Source organism: Microchirus variegatus, assembly GCF_963457635.1.
Source record: "Microchirus variegatus genome assembly, chromosome: 23".
Lineage (NCBI taxonomy): Eukaryota > Metazoa > Chordata > Actinopteri > Pleuronectiformes > Soleidae > Microchirus > Microchirus variegatus.
The window spans coordinates 10257422-10280107 of record NC_139824.1 but is presented as its reverse complement, the minus strand read 5'-3'; the positions used below and the strand labels follow the sequence as shown (position 1 = coordinate 10280107).

At 41.0% G+C, this 22686-nt stretch overlaps 1 protein-coding gene across 1 annotated transcript in view; it reads left to right on the top strand.

Annotated features, from left to right (window-relative positions):
• Nucleotides 1-614: 614 nt before the first annotated feature.
• dclk2a (doublecortin-like kinase 2a) overlaps nt 615-22686 on the top strand; it is a gene marked incomplete at both ends in the record, with an annotated part of 62941 nt that continues 40869 nt past the window's right edge. The window contains 3 exons of the mRNA XM_083909369.1: nt 615-1020; nt 5782-6122; nt 21952-22081. Coding sequence (XP_083765495.1) covers nt 615-1020; nt 5782-6122; nt 21952-22081 — 877 coding nt within the window. The remainder of the gene's footprint in view (nt 1021-5781; nt 6123-21951; nt 22082-22686) is intronic.

Genomic DNA, 22686 nt, shown 5'->3' with positions numbered 1-22686 from the left:
ATGAAACCTAAACCTAAACCTAAGACCTTGGTATTTTTTAATTGGAGTGTAGTAACCGTTTTTGGCCACATTCTTACATATGGCGCCTTTAAACTTCATTGTCTTTAGAGGCTGAATACATTATCAGAACAATAGGTGCATTAGGACCCAGAGGCTGGAGGAGCTTCCGCCTCTCTCATTATCCATTGATTTGACAGCTTGAGCGACCAGTGTGTGTGTGTGTGTGTGAGTGTGTGTGAGGGAGGATGAGACGCAGAGACGGATCCACTTTGTAGAACCCTGAAGTTTAGTGTGAATCCACAGCAATGTCTGTGACACACAGATGTTTATCGCTGGACTGGAAACCGTTCTCCACTGGATAATCCAGAGTTTGCCTTATTTGGATTATAACCGCAACTGTCTGTTTGAGTTGAAATTCATCCGTTTCTGTAGATTTAAAGATTATTTCAGCGTTTCAGAGTGCGGGAGAAGTTGAAGTAGCCACACTGTGGATTGGGAGTGGAGACGCGCACGTGTATCCTCCTCCTCCTCCTCCTCCTTCATCCGGCTGCGACGCGTCAGGATCTCCAACTATTGTTTTCTGTCATCGCAGGAATATAAAGTGACACACGACAATGTCTCTGAGCAGAAGTATTGAGTTCGAACACTTCGAGGAGCGAGAGAAGCCACACCGGACACCGAGGACCAACTCGGCCGCCGGGTCCCAGTCTGGCTCCAGGGGTAACGGACTGGTGCCGAGCCCTGCGCACAGTGCGCACTGTAGTTTCTACCGCACGCGCACTCTCCAGTCCCTCACGTCCGAGAAGAAAGCCCGAAAAGTGCGCTTTTATCGCAATGGGGACAGATACTTCAAAGGGCTGGTGTATGCCGTCTCAAACGACCGCTTCAGGTCCATGGATGCTCTGCTCATGGAGCTCACACGGTCTCTGTCAGACAACGTCAACCTTCCTCAGGGAGTGCGGACCTTATACACGTTGGATGGAGGCAGGAAGATCTCCAGTCTGGATGAGTTAGTGGAGGGTAAGGTCTGATGGATGGATGGATGCAGTAACCTCTTCATGTCATCATACCAGGGCCGGCCCAAGCCTCCATGGGGCCCTAAGCAAAATGGGATTTTGGGGCCCTCTGTTACTGCCAATAATAATGATTATTGATCAATTACACATCTACTATACTAAAGCTATTCTACTTATTCTACTCTGTCACGAATACGAATACACTTGTAAAACTAAATGTGAGAACTTTTTGAAACCAGAATTGCAAATTTACAGAAACATCTTTCATTTAAAGGTGCCATATGTAAGAATGTGTCCAAAAACGGTTACTACATTCAAATTCAAAATACAGAGGTCTTTTAGGTTTCGTTTTCTGACGTAACTGGCAACCCGTGGTTGCTCGGCAGCTGAGACTCTACTGACTGCAATGATTGGTAGACGGCCGTAGGTGGTGCCACATGCAAAAACATGATTTCAAAACATAAACATGATTTGCAGTCTGCAGTCTGAGTTCAGTTTGTTATATGAACATTATTCCTGAGTCTCTGTGACATAGTAGGAGGATTTTATGGCCAGTTTCTTTAGATTTATTACAAAATGCGCCTTTAATATTTGGCAAAATCAGCAACTCCCCCTACTGGCGACACAGAGAATCAATACATAAAACAAAAAAATGTGCACAATCTTTGGAGGGGATTCAAAATACACTCCTGTAATACAAATATTTGACTTTTATGTGTAAAAAAACACAGCATTAAATAAAGTAAAATACATATCAAACAAATACTTAAATAATAATGTAAATCAACAGAGGCACCCGGAACAAGGTAATAAAAATGGTTTATAAATAAAATATAAAGTGAAATAATCACATCTGACAACTATGTAAAAACTGTGAAAATGCTTTTGGTAAAAATGGGGAGAAAAATTCTAAATAAACGGAACAGCTCTTGCTCTTTGGGGCCCTCTAGTGGTCACAGGGCCCTAAACATCGGATTAGTTCGCATTATGCCTTGGGCCGGCCCTGCGTCATACATTATGGACGTGGCTCAGTACATTATTGTATTGACTAATGGTCATTGATGCAGACCTGGGAATGGATTTTTTTAAAAGCTTGGCTAATTGGCATCAGGAAAGTTATGTCAACACAGCCTATTAGTTCACCTTGTATATTTACATGATTTGCTGTATATTAGAAAAGTTTGCACGGTCACTTTATTTGTTTGTGTACAGAAAACATGTCAGACTAATTTCCATCTGCAGTCCCCGGGGCAGGAAAAGCAAGAAATCCAAAAGGATTAGGATAGAAGGGAAGATAATGTTGATGATATTTAAACGGTACAAAAATGTGCATAAAGTGCATGCATTACAGCATATACAGTACTCGCATAAGGTTAGTGCTCCTTTGAGTGTTATTTGTTTATCTCAATCAGGGAAACATTACACTATAATGGATGCAAATGCAATGCAAAAGTGTTATTGATTTTCCCCCATAGGTGAAATTTAAATTGACACATGCACCAACACAGGAATGTAATATAATGTGTATATATATATATATGTGTGTGTGTATATATATATATACATATGTATATATATATATATATATATATATATAGGAAATATAGGATAAATTAGACAAATGCAGTGAAAAAACTGTGTTGACATGTGTCTTACATGGAGAGGAGAGGATAGGAAACATCCCTAATCATCAGTTCAACTTGACTTCAGGGCTTTTCCTAGCTGTGCATCAGTGCAGCACTGGACTCTCTCTTAATATTCTCCCACTTTCTTTTATCGATGAGTGGACGTTACGCGCTTGTAATTGTTTCTTGTAAATCTCCTACCAGGGAATAGGCTTTTAAAGCTTGATGTTTTCCGTGTTCATTGGCTTTAAAAAACGTAATCTCACCCCGGGGTTTGAAAGACGAGACGTTATTCCCCACCTCATTCTTCTGTCCGTTTGTTGTTGGCAGCACATGGGTGAATTTATGGGTTTTGAGATTGCAAACTAACGAACTGCAATTGTTATAATTAAAAAACGGTAAACCACAGCAAGTTTGCAAACGCCTCGTCCAGTCATAGTCTTTTGGTAGGAGCTAAAGGGCTAAAATCACATCCTAAACAAATGTGGTTATCATATTCTTTGTCATAGTCACTGGTGCTCATGCAGACATAAATGCAGCACTGTCACTTCCCTGCTGTGTTGTCCTCTCTGCAGGGACACTGACCTCTCCATAATGACCTCATCTTCAGTATCTGTCTGCACAGTCTGTGACTGTTCAATCCTCTTTAAAAAAAATAAAATAATTCTGGCTTGTTTTTTTTATTATTATTTCACTTCCTCCCTAAAATTGAATCTATGCTCTGTCTCCTGAGAGGAAGATTTAGGTCAGTGCTTGATCTGAATTCTGTGGCATCACTACTTTTGGCAAAAGTAGCTTTTTTTTTGTTTGTTTGTGTTGCATTGGTTTGGTCCATAAATTCACTGAGAGACCCTTAAACAGCTGTTTTTCCCTTTAATAAAGTGTCGGTTCATCCGCATCATATGAACTCTACTTTCTGGGCAGCTGGATAAGAGGTTTGTTTTGTTTCAAAAAAAATGTGTCAAACATGAGTGTCTTGTCCTTGTTTACTCAGCCATTTAAGTGGAGAGAGGAAGGGAGGGAACATTTACTGCACAGTTCAGCAGTCTGCCCTCCATTGATTCCGGGCCTGCTGTGGCTCTTTTGTGTGCAAAGCCGATCGAGCATCGTTCACATGTGTGTCCCTTACGTCTGGGTCGGAGCCCATTCAAATTGAACTGCTGTGCTTGTGGAAAACAACTGGGGAGAGGTAGCGGAAACTGAAGCTTTGAAGTTATGTTGTGGTTTTGAGGTGGGGGAGGTTGGGGTGCACAAGTTGCTGACAGTGGAACTCTTGTTGGGACAGTCATTTTGTAAAGCTGAAGGGTTGATAAAATCCAGCCGTTTTAATGGAGCTCAAATTGGCCCGCACGCAGTCAAGCAGCTCAGCTAATGTTCTTTCACTGTTCCGATTCTGTCTTCGCGGCAACGATGTGAACATGAGCCCTGATTCAGGAATGCTCGTGTCGTGAATCACGCTTCTGCGTCAGAGAAGGAGTCTCTCGACTCTCTGTGATGTAGCGCTAGTAAAAGTTTGTGTAGAAGAGAATGTTGACTTTGACCCAAAACAAGCCGTGTAAAATCCATATTGCAGCTTAATGCCTTACTTACTCACTGTTCTTGGTGTTGCCACAAATTCTTATTCTTATCTATCAGTAGAATCAAAGGTCACAGTCTGACACCTTCCTAAAAATGTGTTTTGTTTTAATTTCCAGTCCAATTTTTATGAATTTGTCATCATTAAAACCATTTCAACCATTTTATTTTTCATGCCATTAAGTCATGAATCATTTTAAAAGTCTTATTTGGAGTGATTCATGTAGTATTGCTCCAGGCTGAACCGGAGCTGCATCCTAAATGTATACTTGATGGACAAAGGTATAGTCCTCTGCATATTTTAGTAGTGCCGTAGACCGTACATTTAATAATAATCATTAATGTATGGTCCCTAGAGACACATAAAATGCATTTATTGCATGAAAGACCAAAAGGAACATTTTAAAAATTTCATTTTTGGTCAGATCTTGCATCGGTTTGGTCTTATAGCCTCACAATGTTAACACTTTAACATCACCTTGTTGTGGTTCCTGGTGACAGCTGTGCGACTGCCGTAGTATAAACGCTGCGGGGACTGATTGGACGCCTGCGTCAACGTCGACATCATCTGTCGTCCACCTGAGGACAGCAGCTGGCGGCAGGCGACCGAGGCGCCCTCTCACATGACGGCGAGATGCCGCACCTGAGGTTCCCCGCTCCCCCGGGGAAAAGACGTGTCACCGGCATCTTTACATTCGATCGCTTACCCTCCGATGACTGACAGTCCCAGTTAGATTCCGTTTCAGTGTAGTGCAGTCCCTTCAGCTGTGTCCTAGCCTTTTAATTAGCTCTTGGATAATTGCAGGCTTATTAAAAACCAGGTATCGTGGGATATAATGTCTCTTATAACCTTCTTACATTGCAGCTTGATTCACTGCCTTGACACACATTCAATGATGAAGATGTCATCGATGGGACTGATTCCATATCTGGAATCTGATATCCATCTGATAAACAATTTTAACAAATTACACATCATCAGTTTCCTTTTTCTTTGTTGAGATTCCTGTGATCCTTGTCCTTCAGTCGTGTAAATTTCCTTACTGAAAGACGTGGTGGATGTTTGCTGGAACAGAAAACCCCAATGTCTTGTAAAGGGAAAGTTAATCCTGAATGATGAATTGCATAATTGTGTAATGACTGTATCCGAAGAGTCACTTTTTCTTTTCATACTCGTGGAAAAGATTCCCATTGAACCCCCACACCGAGCCTTCGGAACAATCGCCAGACATTCTTGCTGTGGTTTTCATTTACGGGCCAAGGTCTGCTGTCACATGACTTTGTTCTTAAGGGGGGAAACGTTTGCGCGTTAATAGTTGGACTGGAATGCTGGCAGATTAAACAAATGCTTTGCTTTGGAGGAAGGCCAGTGCTGCAGCTCAGCAGCTGAAAGAGACAGTGAACGGCGTTATACTGGACTGGCCTCTCAATGTGCCCATTTGTTTCAGCTGAGGAATGTTAACTCTTTGATGTTCCCAGAATGCCGTTGTAGAAGCAAGTATTATATGAGTTGTGTGTGCTTTATGGATGGATGTTTTGACCACTCATTAATTTTCTTCCTCCAGGTGAGAGCTATGTGTGTGCATCCAACGAACCCTTCCGACGCGTGGACTACAGCAAGAACATCAACCCCAACTGGTCGGTGGGCAGCAAGACGGGCACGTCCCGCTCCCTCTCCTCCCTCCTGATCCCGTCGAAGAGTGACCTGCAGCGCGAGGCCAAGGACTTCATCAAACCCAAGCTCGTCACGGTCATCCGCGGCGGCGTCAAACCCCGCAAGGCCGTTCGGATTCTGCTCAACAAAAAGACGGCGCACTCCTTCGAGCAGGTGCTCACCGACATCACCGAGGCGATCAAGCTGGACTCTGGGACTGTGAAGAGGCTCTACACGTTAGAGGGCAAACAGGTGAGTCTTTTTAATGAGAAAATGTCTTTAAAGGAGATTAGAATGGTAACCCTTAGTGTTTTAAAATGGTAAAAAAAACAGCAATCCCAACTCAAAACACAGAAACAAAAAGTTGCACTTATACATGATACTGTGTTCATTCATGCACATACTGATACACATGTATGACTGTTCCACCATCTGTTTTATTTTTATGATCAATCTATTTGGATAATTTTCACATGTTGGCAACGGGTAGAGATTGAAGATAAAAGTCAGTCTGTAGGAGCAGAAAATTATCTGGTTGAGACCATTTTGGGAGGGGTTATGAGGCTTTTTAGGTTTGCATTTTTAGCTCTTTGCTTTAGCTTCCTGTGTTGCTAGCAACCTGGCAATATGCTGTGTTATTGGGTGGATGCCAGTGGGTGGTGCACAGACCAAAACTACAAACTAAAGGCCCTGGTGTTGTGTGCATGACATGAATTGTCATGTCTCAACGTTCAGTGTGCAGGTTTCGTGTACAGCCCAGATTTTGGAACTGCGGCCCAAGAGCATGTTGGGGACTGAAAACTGTACTTCCGCTCCATCAATGGTGGAGTAGAACCCTGCTCACCAAGCAGAAAAAAACATTTTGGCCACAGAAGTAGTCGAGTCCGAGGACAGTCATCCGAGCCATGGCCTGGTGACCCTTGAACCAGCTCACACCCCGACTCCCCTCCCTGACAGGCCTTTCAGCTGTGAAATTTCAGACGTGTTTGAGGGATCTATAGCATTGTTCTCTTCTTCTTTGATAGGAATGCATCCTATTCCCTGTGTCCAGACTTGTACACTGAAGTATACCAGGGCCTTAAAACATAAATGGACGCGTATCTTTTGTTATCAGTGAATCCAGTAGTTCAGTTCATCATGTTTCCTTGATATCTAATGATATATCTTGGTTATTTTATGACCTACTATTTCTTACATACTGTATATGGCCCATTTCAATAACATCAGAATCTGAAAACATAATTACTATATGAAACCGGAGCCGCAGTGCTCGTAAAAACAATTGTGCAAAAGCAGAAACTATATTCTGTGGTTGTTGCCAAGCCATGAACTCGCTGCTTAAACTTACATAACGTGACAGTTGGAGGGAGTTCGCCGCATTGTTTTCAGTGAGATTGGGGCTGTGATGAGGTGCAAATGAGAACCAGACGGAGCTGCGAGGCCGAGCGTTTTTTGGCCAAAGGTTTTTATCTCCACAAACCGCTGTGATTTATTGGATTCAGCTGTGCTGGTCGCCGAGGTAATTACATCCTGTTTAATCATCCGCGCATAATAACGCGTCATTGTTATTTCAACGAGGCACTAATGAATACATTTTCAGGTTCAGGTCTTTACAACAAGCAGAGAGTCATTTCTACATCATCTAATCATATTATATCATTCAAGACTATTTTTTTACTATTACCTAGCCAAATGGGACACATGCATTATTCTAACATTTCCATTTGACTTTGGTGTTGGGGGGCTGCTGTACACATGGTGCCCACTCATCAAGGAGATTTATATTAATGCTGCCTCATCTGGACGAAGTCTTACTTAATTGTTTTTCATTTCCTTGCTATTATCGGGGGCCACATGGTTGGCGTAGTGATTAAGCCCTCTTGCCTTTGCAGCAAGAAGACCCGGGTTCACGACCTCGGGTTAGAACTTGCGTGTTCTCCCTGTGTATGTGGGTTCTCCAGTTTCCTGTGACAGTACAAAAACATGCAGATTTGTGGATTAGGCAAATTGGACACTCTAAATTGACCGTACGTGAGAGTGAATGGCCGGACCAGGGTGTGCAGTACCACGCCTTTCACCCTATGTCAGCTGAGAATGGCACCAGTGACCCCCGTGACCCTCATGTGGTGGATAAAGCAGTAGAAGATGTAGAAGAATGAAAGGATGTTGTTCTCTAGCCACAGAGGCTACTGGGAGCTAACAGCATTTGGAAAAGTGATCATTTGCAGGCTCTAGCAGGCACATTGGCGTCATATATAACATGTATCCACTGGACAGATAAATCCTCTGAGGCTGGAAGTTTGTGTAGAACTCTGTGTTGCACTGTGGAGCCAAGAATAGAACTTTTCGCGGACTGCTGGTTTTCGGATTCCATCGCCAGCGGACAAAGTGGAGCTCCGCGAGACAATAATTCCAGGAATTTTGCACATTGTGACGTCCCAATGAGCCCAGAAGTCAACGTTGCATGTTGTTTTATCTCCACAAAAACATGACTGAGTCATCTTTTTTCACACTTTAGCGACTGGTAGGGCCTCCAGAATCCCAAATATAAGTATTAAAATGATTAAAAAGTTGATTTTGCATAATATGGGACCTTTAAAAACACGTTTTCAATGCAAACATGAATATGATTTAATCAGATTCAACAGTTGTGAGTGCTTGGCAAAAACATGGAACTAAAACAGCAGATATGCGCTTTAAAGTGCAACAGCAACTGTCAAAACCTGTCAAGTGGATGTTTACATATAAACTCCAAATTCAGTGACATTCAACTATACTTTTGTGATGAGATTTGACAGTTATGTAAAAAAACTACACAAATCATTGATGCTTGAAGGACTTAAAGTCTAAAGCATCCAACAGGAGTTTGGAGCAGTAATGGCAAACTAAGAAAGCTGAGATAACACGGTCTGAAAGTCAAAGAATCTGATGTTTGTTTCCTGTGAGGTTTTCTGGGCTGACAAGAGCCGCAGACTCATGAGAAAAGTGATCCTTATCACTTCTGACACAGGCAGCCAGCACCAGCACACTTTCTGTCTGGACAGCATGGAACAGGAACACGCGGCTTTCTAATGATTTGTTAGGGTTTCTCAACAGTGTCCAGATTAACATCACATTTATTTACGTTAAGTTTCCTGTGTTTGATGGTCCTCACAAAACTGCTTCTCTTAGGAATGTTAGTAATGTACGGTATGATACAGCTGCTTTTTATGCATCTAAACTTGTACATGTTGTCCCTCTCTGTCTGTAAGGCAGTCAGTGTATCACAGCCGGGGGGGGTTTACATCAGTTGTCGTAAGAGCAACACCTGCCGTGAAAGCGTAATATTAGCAGGTTTAGCAAGTGATTAATGTGCTGCCTCACATCCAGGCCTGTGAACATTTTGTGAGGTGATTTTTTTTTTTTTTTTACTGTGATTAATTCAGTTTTAATATCTGTGAAATGAGTCATGGACGCGTCCCCGTTGTGCTTTTTAGGTTTTCACATTGTTCTTTTTAATGGATTGAATGTAGATTGCATCCGAGTCAACCACCAACACACATATGGCACAGTGAATCCAACGAGATCTGCTGCAGTGCACGTGATTCTCTCCTGCAGATTGATATTTTAAGTGATTTGATTTGAAGTGCTGCGCCATATTTAGCACACTCCGTACAGTATATCACAGACGACACGTTACACGGCTCATGCCGAGTGCTTCTTTAGATCCTCGTATGATTTTTAATGATGAACACATTAACTATTAGTCCCAGCGACCTCAGCTTAGTTTCCTTTGATCAATGATTTCACTCTTTCGTGGAACGTAAATCCAATCACTGAGTATTCTGGCTCTGAAAAAAACGTCCCCTCTTCAGCTGTTGAACACTTGAGCACAGCAATTAACTCGACAGTTAATTTTAGAGGTTAATATATATCAACAAAGGCAACCTTGTTATTAAAAAAAAAAAGATTAAATGTGAAAAGACGCAGCCCATCCTTGGAGCATCAATGTAAAGTGAATTAATCGGAATTGATCAAAAATGGCTCTATTTACTTCCTTTTATATAATTAGGAAATCATACCCAGTCACTGTTTTTAAATGGGTTGTTATCTTATGAGTGAACTTGTCTCTCTTTAACATTTTAGAGTCTAATTCAGAGGTTAAACACATTAAGCCTGGAACCTGATCCTAAGACCAGAACAGGACGCCTGTCAACATCCTGTCCACGATCATAGGAGTCAGTTCAGTTTAAGACAATCGAGGGGGATTTCTTTCATTTGTTGTGTAAATAATTCATCCATTACAACTGAATATTTTATCTGTACTGTTTAAAGCTATTTGTGGGATTAAATGGGAGGGAAACTCGCTTTGAACAGGAGGTGACAGTTGACCAGACGTGTCTGATAATCTGAAAGCTCGGCTTGTTTGGAGACTTCCCGTCGTGTCCCGTCTCCACACTCAAAAGCCTCTTTTTATATTCTGGACAGACAAGAATGGCTGTTTGTCACATCAAGAACATCAGCATTTCATGAGCAGGAAAGAAGAAAAAAAAATTGTGTTTCAGCTTCAGGATGATGTATTCATCTGAAATTAAAATATATATTTTAGCTTTACAATTGGTAGATGTTGTCCAGTCATTAAAAAAACTTTTTTTCCCCCCCAGATTATCTGGGTGCGCAGATTATTAACTTGGACTGGAAACTATTTAAATAATAACACAGACATTTTGGAAGTGAGATGACCTTCAAAACAACAAAGTCAAAACCAGCAGGTCAATATTCAGCCCAGAGTGGAATTGGTACATGTTACACTACACTCGCCATTAAAACTGAAAAAAAGAAGTCTGTATTACTGTTATTGTATGATCTAATCTAATCTAACAAGCAACCTATTGAAATTCCTGGATTTCTTATTATTTTTCTTTTGAAAGGATAACTTTTGAAAGGCACTGACCATTGGTGAAAATTGTATAAAATAAGGGAAATATGTAAAAGTGGTGCAAAATGGCTCTGTAGCTCCCCACAAAGGTGAAACCTGGCAGGACAAAGCCGGAACTAAAATGCACCAAATTTCAGCCCAAGATAAACAAAAACCTCCATTGTGACCACAGCTTCAACTCAACAGGAAGTCAACCATTTTGAATTTGGCGCCCATCTTTGTGATTTGCACATGTCTGAGCATGTTAATCGTAAAACGCAAAGAGTCGATGATGCAGATTTAAAAGGGTGTGGCCATCAGAATTGTCAACCATTCGCTCCAAAACAGGAAGTACCCTGTAACTTCGCCATACATTGACCGATTGGCTGGAAACTTGATACATGACACAAGAGACCGTCCGCGTCTACGAACGTGAACTTTTTGAATTAGCTTTAACTATAAATATCTTTGTTGTGTGTGTGTGTTTGGTTAATGTACCGAGTGTTTAGTTTAGTCAGCTCTTTAAATGAGCGTCACATCTTAACGGTTTTTATAAGAAGTCCCCTAAAAAGCTTTACTTTGCGCTTTGAGAAAATAAAGGTCACGCTCAATCAATCGCACACACCCATAAATACACACATGCAAATGCCTTCCAGCAGCAGCAGCAGCAGCAGCAGCAGCAGCAGCAGCAGCAGCAGCAGCAGCAGCAGCCGCCATCTGCTCCTCCAAAATCAAATCACAGGTCCCAGCCATCCGGAGGGGGCCCCCCTCCCACTGACACACACACACATTCAGACAGGGGGTCTCCCACTACCCACTACCCACCCACCAGTGGATAATTAGCTCTATAACCTGGAAGGGAGGGTGTAAGTGCAGCTGTCAGGTGTCTGTTCGTGTGTGTGTGTGTGCGTGTGTGTGTGTGTGTAAACATCTTTGCACAATACATCTCTGTCTCCTCTCCCTCCTCAGTTCAAAGCTGCTCATCAGACTGAATGCTAATTGTAGATGGTTGGTTCTAAAGGGCCAGCAGAATCAGCTGCTGCTTTTAAAAGAAAAAAAAGCTGACTGAACAGGCAAAAAAATATGACTTTCCCTGCTTTTTATTGTTTGACTACACTTGCTAAGTGTATTTTTACACCAAAATGATAACATTTTTGATATTTCACATAATAAAAGTGTCATGGGACAATAAATAGTTAACAAAACAAATGTATTTATGGTGCAAAATGAATCTATTAATAAAAATCTAATAACCCATTATAACTTGATATTAAGACCTCTGCTTTATGCTGTACCAATTAAACCGAAAAAGTGCAAGTATTTTAAGTATTTTAATTTACTTGAGCTGCCAATCTAATTTATGTAATTGAATATTCTCATTCATGATGAACGAATGTGAGACTTATTATGTCTAGATCAACTGAATAGAATTCTCATTCTTTCACATATTTTCTTATCAGTTGGTTCTCTGTAATGCAAAGGTAATACTGTCCATATCACTCTGCTTTTTCCTGCTTTTTCATGTGATTTGAGGAGCTGCTGTTTCTGCAGTGCTGTACATAAACACACACATGGATTATAGTTTCACTTTCTGCAGTTCTCTGCTCATGAGTCTGTTTATGCACAGGAAAAACTATTGTCTTGCAGTGTTGAAGGGCAAAGGTGATGCAAACAGCCGGGTGAACAGGGCAAGAGTGCAGTCATGGAGGGAAGTGTGGTAAATGATACTGCTCACTTTAAGACCAGTGATGTTATAGCTAATGTAGCCTTCACTTGACCTGGACACAATTAATGGAAATCAATGGTTTCATTGGATAAACACTCAGTATGTGGTGTGAGTGAATATCATGTATGACATCTCATCCTGATGAAGTTTGAATGAAAACAAAACCTATGGCTGAACCATTTTACTCCCCTTGCAACTGTATCTATAAAATATGACCTTTTGCTGAGTCTCTTGCAGATTTATCACCCTAAGTGATATTATTCATAAGGATTTTAAGGATTTTGCTCAAAGATCCATCATAATGAGTCAAACCATATTAACCAATACAGTTGGTCCAATGATGTAGTAAATATGTTATTTATGCATTTTGGAGATGGTTTGTATTGATATAACACAGATCAGTTGAACATTGTACAGTGTACATGGAAAACGCATTCAAAATCCATCCTGAAACACATTTGCCTTTCATAACCCTTTTCTCTTAGTGATCTGGACGCCGGCCAGTCTGCCCATTAACCAGTCTGTCCATTGACGGACCCTGACAGTTGAGTCTGCCGAGCTCTAACGACTGAAACGCTTGTCTCTCTCTCTCTCGCTCTGAAATCTACAAAAGGCCTTTTTCAGGACAGTTGGACGAGGACAGAGGTTTATACAGTTTATCCGTTTTACTGTGGAAAACCGGACAGGACGACAGTGTTGTTTTTATGAAAGAAAGTTCATGCTGTTTCAGTTACTTAAAAAAAAACTGAACAAACAGAAGTGTGTTTGAATTTGTTTTTTTAGAAGCAAGTGCATTTGTGGAGCCGGCCTACACTCTTAGGAATAAAAGTGCTTAGTAGAACCATATAAGGTTCTCCTGCTTGGCCTCCAAGGGTTCCACCAAGGACCCTTTAAACTCTTTATTCGGGAAAGGGTTTTTAAAGCGTTCTCTGGATCAAAATGGTTCATACTGGAACCATTAGTGTTATCAAGAACCCTTGAAAAACCCTTTCTTCTGGAAAGGGTTTTTCAGAAGCAAATGGTTCCAGGTAGAACCTCAGCCTTTGTAGAAGGACCCTTTTGGAACACTTATTTATAGCTATGCACAAAAATACACTTCAAGTGACCGATATGTAGTATGTGGGCAAATGAAATGGTATTCAAGCATAAAAGAAATCAAATCAATGAAGAAATTAAATTAAAAGCTTTGTACGTAGCAATTACATCTCATAATTTATGTGTTTTTAAGTATTATTAAAATGAAACTTCCTTTATGTCCTAATCAGGACATCAGCTTGAGTTCATGGTTCCTGGATTGCTGAGTTTTGGGGTCACAGACGTGTCCGAGGGGGAGGTGGATGTTGTGACGATGATGCATCATGGCATCATCTCAAATGACACACTCTGTAATGACGGTGGCCCCAATTCTCTGAAACAGCTCATGTTAGTGAGGTCAGTAGCAGTCAAATGGTTTATGTTTACTACGCTGTTTTTGTTCTGTCCAAAACTATATGTTGTCTTTGGCTTTACCTTCTGCAAAAGATCCATACTCGCTGCGTCTGATTTGTCAGACTTGAGCTGTTTTTCACGACCGAGGCTGGATTAAACTCTGTCATTCAGGTCAACAGCCATGAAATTTGCATGCCCTGCCTATTGTTCTCTGTGCTGCTCATTAGCATACAGCAGCATCTGACACCAGTGCAGTGACACCGACAACCAGAAGTGTCCACAGACACTCCACCTACTCATCAATCTTGCCTTTATGTGCCGAATAAATCTTAATAGGATAAAAAAAACATACTAAATAGCCAGTTTATAGATGTATAAATATTTTATAAATGCCGTTTTTTAAGATTCAACTGCTAATTATGGCTTATTTTTGGGTGCCTGAGGAGCGCACAGTGCACTTAATTGTAGAGTAGAGTCAAACAACGTTGTGCTGCAGCAGAGTAAAGATGATTACAGGGAGTTGAATATCGTCATTTTAAACGTGGGGAAGAGAGAAGAAAGGATATGTATCAGCAGATATTGCGAGCCAAGTTGTTGGAATGAGTATAAGGAGAGATGAAATTAAAATGTTGGATTCATAACTTTCGCTTTGCAAAATGGAAAAATTGGACTTGACCTTTCAAAATAAAAGCTCAGCGAGGTTCAGTTAGTCTGAGTCGGAGCACAAACAAGTTCAAAAGTAGACATAATACATTCACTATTCCCTTACCCTAACCTTAGCCATCACAACTAAATGCTTAACCTTAAGCCTAAAATCTTAATCCTTAAAAAGCCTGTTAAAGTTGTGTAGATCAGTCAAAATGTCCTCACAAATATAGACACACATCTTATTTATGACATGTACACACACATATAGGACTTATTAGAGACATTCATGTTTGTCTGACTGACTACAAATGTAGTGTGAAACGTCCGTTCTTTCTCTTTTTCATCATAATCTTAGTGAGCTGCAGTATTTGGACATGCATTGTTGTTTTAAGTGAAGACAAAAGTGTAGGCATGACACCTCGCGCTGACAGACAGGCGAACAAAAAAAAGCTCTGCAGAGAACAGAGAGCTGGTGCGTCAGCGGGGACGAAGCGAAGCTGTCGACTGTGCAAGAACGTGTGAACGCTCAAAAGAGGACGGAGGACGACGACGGCGGCAGCAGCAGCAGCGGCGGCATCCGGCCAACCATTATGTGCTGTGGGCGCTCGCTTGTTTTGTTTGTCCGAGCTTGGCTCTCGTCCAGTCTCTGCAGCCCTTGCCTTTTACTCTCCCGACGAGCAGAGATGACTACACACACCACACGCATGCACACGACTGTTTGTCAGTTTACATTTAATGATGCCAGAGAGGGGTTGCCTCTGCACGGTTTGGCATGTTGATGAGAGGGATGTTTTTTTTGCACAGGACAAGGGAGATTTAAGTGATACTGACAACTGTTCCGTGCACTCGATATCAAAGTTCACACTCGGGCTTAAGTGCATGTGTAGAGCTAATAGATGCACAATAAGCTAATAATGCAGATCTTTAGGGATTTTTACTGAAACATTATATTGTAATTTGAGCATTTATTGCCTACTAGTAGCCATTTTACGTTTTTTTTAAATTGGAAACTGTAACCACCATTTAATTCATCTCTTGTGGATCTCTTGGTTTTATAGGTTTCTCTGGATCAAAATGGTTCTTACTGGAACCATTAGTGTTACCAAGAAACCTTGAAAAACCCTCTCTTCGGGAAAGGGTTTTTCAAAAGCAAATGGTTCCAGGTAGAACCTCAGCCCTTGTAGAAGGACCCTTTTGGAACCCTTATTTCTAAGAGTGTAGGGCTTATGCTCTCACTGCCTTTATTCCTCCTCACACAAACTCATTTTGAGTGTAAAAAGCTCAGCACTCGCGTACATTCACACATCCTTAGGTGACAGTCAGTCGTGTTTCTTCCTGGGAAGAGTTCACGCTGCTGCTCCTGAAGCTTCTTTTGGGTTTTTGGTTATCTCATGGTTCCATTTCTTGAATTCATGAGCATGTAATCCTTCATCATGTTTTCCCCCTGCAGTTTTAGTGAGTGATGTTTTCTACATCTCTGTGATTAATAATGAATATTTGCATTTAACCAGACACCAGTAGTGAACAGAACTTTTTTGGCGCCTGGGGAGCAATGGGGGATTGGGATTAAACCAAAGACTTTCCGGGTTATAAGCCCAATTCCTTTACTCTTTGCTATGGGCTGCTTGAAACTTGAAAATGTGTCATTTATTTCGAAGGTTATGGTTGATGGACTTCCTGTGTCACTTTTGTCTTGCCAGTGTAATCCAGTTGTCTTTGAGTAAGAGTTGATGACCTGGCTTAATCTGATGAACTTCATAGGCTTGCGTAAAAAAAGAAGAAAAGAGCTGACCTTTCCAGTTTGATGTCTCAGTTGTCTGTTATTTACTCCTTCAAAGCTCCGCCCACGTCCCCTTTTTTTGCGTCTTACTCGTTTGACTGCAGGTGATGAACAGTAATTGGTGATCTAGAGGTAAATGGGTTGATGATACCTAATGATTATAGTGATCATCCTTTCAGCCGGTCTTTGCCTCTGCCCGGAAATAATCAGCACCTGCCACTGTGTGGCTGTTATATTTGGCCCCTTCAGAACTCGATGCAGTGCATAGATTGTGTTTGGATTTGTATTCATGCCGTGAAAGTCAACTCAAATATGAAAAATGCTCTAAAAAGGGGAAATATGGGGAACATCATGCATATAAACCGACAAATCTTTGACACTTGAGCCTGTTTTTGTCCTCTGTTGCCGAGCTCAGCAGGGCAGAAAAGCACAGCGGGCGAGATGAAGGGCACGCACACACAGACGGCTGGCGAGAGCAAAGAGGAGGTCAGACATACAAGAGTGGAGGGTGTGGAGTGTCGCATTGAGGAGGGCAAAACTTCAGTGTACCCTCCAGACAAATCACCAGCCAACGCGTAACCCAGTTCACTTCACTGATTGGTGGAGACAAGGCCCTGGCAGGGCAGCGATGGCAGAGGAGTGCCAGTGGCTGTTTGTCCTGGTTGTGGTTGACGGGAGTTAAGAGGAACATTGACAATGCAGTCTGACATTCAGTCACTCCTGAACTCTCTGTGCACTTCTAATATTCCACTAGTTTTAAATATTATGCATGTGGATACCAGACCATTCAAAAGTTTGGGGTCACTTAGAAATGTCCTTATTTTTGAATACATTAAAGACATTAAATGAATCAGAAATACACTCTATACATATGTTAATGTGGTAAACGACTATTCAAGCTGCAAACGTCTGGTTTTTAATGGAATATGTACATAGGTGTATAGAGGCCCATTTCCAGTGTTCTAATGGTACGTTGTGTTTGCTAATCGTGTTAGAAGGCTATTGGATGATTAGAAAACCCTTGAAAACACTTGTGCAATGATGTTAGCACAGCTGAAAACAGTTTTGCTGGTTCTTTGACGAAAGGGCAAAATTATTATTTTGAATAAAAATCATTATTTCTAATCTTGTCAATGTCTTGACTATATTATCTATTTATTTTGCAACTCGTTTGAAGAATTAAACTGAGTTTTAATGGAAAAATTGTATAGGTGACCTCAAACCTTTGAACGGTAGGGTATATTTATTTAAAAGACTGGGTTTTGCGACCCTGTTGGAACAAGGGACTTTCTGCATGGAGTTTGCACGTTCTTCGCCTGTGTGTGTGTTGGTTTATTCTGGGTTCTCCGACTTCCTCCCACAGTCCAAAAACATGCAATATGGGGATTAGGTAAATTGGACACTCTAAATCAGGGCTTCTCAAAGTTTTGATACCCGAGGGGCCAATTTAGGAACCCAACGTTGGACTGAGGGCCGCCAAAGGAAAAAAATGGAAAAAAAACAGAAAGAAATCCCATTTGTAATAATTTTAATGACCAGATTACAGTTCTACAGTTTACACTTATTGGTCTGTATCCAGTCATGTCCAATAAACATTTAACAAGCAGAGTAGCTTCTGGATTAAAACTATCAACAGTAATTCATTGCGGGCCGCCAGAAATGTTTCTGCGGGCCGCCATTGGCCCCGGTCCGCACTTTGAGAACCGATGCTCTAAATTGACCATTGTGTGTGAGAGTTGATGGTTATTTATCTATACATGTGGCCCTGTGATGGACTGGCGAACTGTCCAGGGTGTACCACCCTGTGTCAGCTGAGATTGGCACAGCACCCTCTGTGACCCTCGTGGAGGATAAAGTGGTGGAAGATGGATGATGGACATTTCTTTAATACATTGAGTTACAGTTTTATGCAACAAATCATAAATAGTTCATAGTTGCACCTAACGTAATATAAAGCATACCATCATTTTACAGACTTTGCCCTAAATTCTCGGGCCACTTGACCTCCATCCGTTGTCGCTTTTTAAAACCCCTCCGTCAAAGCAGACACCATTTGTCTTCATTTCCCCGCAGCATCACTGTCCAGACGAAAAGTACTTCATCATCACAGCCCTCAGCAGTGACGGTCCTGCAGGGGGAGGTGTGTGTGTGGGAAGTAAAAGGAAATATGACCAGGGGGAGGCATTCTCAATGAAGATGTATAATATTACAGCCTGAGTGCCTTGTTTTTTTTTCCTCCACAATAAGCTTGTTGCCTCAGGGAGTGATGAGGCAAAAGAGACAGTGTTTTTGTGAAGCCCTGGGTAATGCACTTATTTGATTTCTGGTGGAGAGTTACATAAGAGTATTGACACTGCTCTCTCTAATCCAAGTTCTTCACAACCCCCCAAAAAATACTAACATTTTATGCTCAGTAGGAGATAGAAAATCTAATTTAACTGTGTGTTATGGATTATTTTAAAGCTTTTAAAGGCAAATAAGAACAAATTTCGAATTCTCTTTTCTCCACTGCTAATGTCGTCATGGTGAATGCGGTCCCTGTAGAGTTCACCTCTCTGCTCTCTCTCTGTGTTACAGTCTCCCATTGTCCTTGAACAATGAGCATAAAGCTCCGTACAGCAGTGAGCTGAGTGGACAGACAGATGCAGGACGGCTGTAATTAATATTCTCTTGTTTACAGAAAGATATATCTTTACAGTAACAGTTTCACACTGTCATAGTTTGCGTTTGACCTCACTGCATTTTCTCTCTCTCACACACACACACACACACACACACACTGGACTGGCCCTGTGAGCTGTTGCCATGGTGATTCTAACACCTGCGCCCCTGACACTATGGTGTCGGCGATCAGCTGCCAAATTCCAGAGCGAGATCTGGTCTTAAGAATGACGTGAACTCCAGCTATGTCAAACCTTTGATGATATCAACTTACCAACTTTCACTGAAGCTTTTTTTAAATGAAGACAAAAATGCTGATACTTTGAACTTTTTTGATCGATATTTGCTGTGGACGCTGCAGTGTCTGAATGTAGGACATGCACAAGTGTCATGTGAAGTGTCCATTGATTATTAATGGAGTTGACTGAGTGACACATGCTTGCAGCATTGTCACGGAGCTCTTCCTCTTCCTCCTCCTCCACTTCTGTTTTTCTGTTTGCTGTGGGTCATTTTTTGTTGTTGTGTTCTTCAGCAGATATTTAGCTTTTTTCCAGACCACCAGTTCTTCTAATACCCACACACTTTCCCCCCACTGTGTCAGCCCTGATCTCCCCTAGTGGGTCCATCTGCCTGTAATCTTCTGCCATAATGTACTTCTACTCTTGTTTCAGCCATGTGTGTGTGTGTGTGTGTGTGTGTGTGTGTGTGTGTGTGTGTGTGTGTGTGTGTGTGTGTGTGTGTGTGTGTGTGTGTGTGTGTGTGTGTGTGTGTGTGTGTGTGTGTGTGTGTGTGTGTGTGTGTGTGTATTTGTTACACACTTTTCTGTCACCCCTTAAAAGTGCTTTTTGAGGGTTGAGACTTGGTTTTAGGGTTAGAATTGAGTTTAGGGTTAGGCATTTAGTTGTAATGGTGATGGTTAAGGTTGTGTGTGTGTGTGTTCTTGTATGGGCATCTTTGTGAGGACCAACACATGTATACACCTATGGAGTGAGGACATTTTGGGAAAATAAGAACATTTTGTCTGGTCCTCACATTCTCTCACCCCTTAATAAGCTTTTTTAAGGTTGGTTAAGGTCCATTATGTCTATGAGCACAGTAGTCCTCATGGAGACTAAAACCTGGTCCTAACTTGAGGCAGAACCTAATATCTGAGGATCTGGTTAAGTTTAGAGCTAAGATTTGAATTGTGGTTGGGTTAAGGTTATGGTTTAATTTATATTATATTTTTATTATTATATAATTATATATTCTGATTGTTTTAGCTTCTTAAATGTGAATATATTCAGTTTTTTTTTCTCCATATAACTCATTATAAATCATTAATAACTGAATTATTTTTGGTTTGTGGACAAAACAAGACATTTGAGAACATTGTCATTTCCAGGTTTGACTAACATTTTGAGCATTCTCTGACATTTTATGGACCGAATGATTAAGAAAATAATCGTTAGTTGCAGTTTAATATTAACTGGTGATGGTTAAATTAGGGACATATATTTGGTTAGGCTGTGAGAGAGCGGTTACATCAACATATGCATGTCAGTGTGTGGGTGCACTTGCATGTGGTTGAAGGGCTGAGATAATGAACAGATCTTTCCCTCCTCTGTCTTCCTACATGTCCACCTACAGCCACAAAGGGAAAACCTCTCTCTTGTTTCTCCCTCTGTGTGTGTTTACACTTACTGTAGTGTAAAAGTAACTCCTGTTTCCCTCTCCTGGGACGGCTGGTGGGCGTAAAAGGAAAATCACGGGGAGCTGCAGAGAAAATGATGAACACAGTGTGGGACAGAATAGAAAGAGAGAGAGAGAGAGGGGGGGGGGGGGGAAGACGAATGATGCCGCAGCACAAACGCTAACTGTACTGTATTTCCCACCCTTGACTCTGCACTGACTCTGCAGTATTCTGGGTGTCACAGTGTTTTTGACCGCGCAGTGATGTGTGAGGTGCTGTGTCACCGCGCTGTTCTGTTCCACAACGAAGTGAACAAGAGTGATGTCACTGTTCTTCATGTGTATAATATACACAATATACATCATAAGACTGTGTATATTATACACAGTCTTATGATGTAGCTGCCTACATGAGGCAGAGCGTTTGAAAACCTCACAGCTGAAAAGTGCAGTTACACTTCTAATTTTAACTTGGGTGATACTGTAGTGAGCCCTTTTGGGTGATGAACATCAAACTTTTAACAATCATGCAGAGCTCTTACTCTTTTAATATTGTAAATATATATATATATATATATATATATACGTATATATATATACGTATATATATACGTATATGAGTGTGTATGTGCGCATATATGTGTGTATATGTGCGCATATGTGTGCATATATATATATATATGTATGTTCATATACCTGTGTGTATATATATATATATATATGCGTGTACATATATGTGTGTATATATATGCGTGTACATATATATGTATATATGTGTGTACATATATATGTGTACATGTATGTATGTATATGTATATATAAATACACACATATATATGTGTAAATATATATATACACATACATGCACATACATGTGTATATATACACATATATACACACATATATACATATACATTTATCCATACAAATATATGTACATATATATGGCTAAATAGGCCAGTAAGTCCTTGACTTCTATGCTATCGCCCTCTACAACTATTATTTAATGTTTATTTATTTTGCTCAATGACGATTTATATCTACATCTGCTGCGACATGAGTCTGCAAAATATTATGTAAATTTCACTGCAGAAGAGACTAAATGATCTGACCCGATATATAGGCATATGTGATATCGTCAAAAAAAGTCCAATATCGTGTACATCTACATAAATGACCCAAGTGCTTCTTTCACATCCACAACTTTCAACAAAAGAGGGAAAACTAATATCATAAATAATCAATTTTCCCCTCCCTGCTCTTCCTCCAGATCACCTCCCTGCAGGACTTCTTTGGAGACGACGACGTGTTCATCGCGTGCGGCCCAGAGAAATACCGCTATGCCCAGGACGACTTTGTGTTGGATCACAGTGGTAAGGCTTCCACAGCCTTTATGACTGGTAGGCCTGACTAAGACTAACTAAACATCCTTCTCCTCGTCAAATGTGTGTCCTTGTTTCATCTTCCCACGTGTATGTACTTAGGTGCAGCAATCTTTTCCTTTGGAATCTGTGTATAAATTAAAGGTGCATTATGTAATGGATCTAAAGCAACTGGCCATAAAATCCTCCTAATATGTCACAGAGACTCAGGAATAATGTTCATATAACAAACTGAACTCACCAACAACAACAGTACAGCCAAAATATTTGCATTAAAAAAAATATTTTGCAGACTGCAAATCATGTTTATGTTTTGAAATCATGTTTTGGCATGTGGCGCCACCTACCGCCATCTACCAATCATTGCAGTCAGTAGAATCTCAGCTGCCGAGCAACCACGGGTTGCCAGTTACGTCAGAAGACAAAACCTTAAAGACCTTGGTATTTTGAATTTGAATGTAGTAACTGTTTTTGGCCACATTCTTACATATGGCACCTTTAAGATTCATAAGTAAATGTGTGTTATTTTGATCTCACTATGTTTAACATAATAGCATGGATACACATTTCACACTGAGATTCCTGTCGCCGTGTGAGGAAAATGTGGTTGCATTTTTGCATTT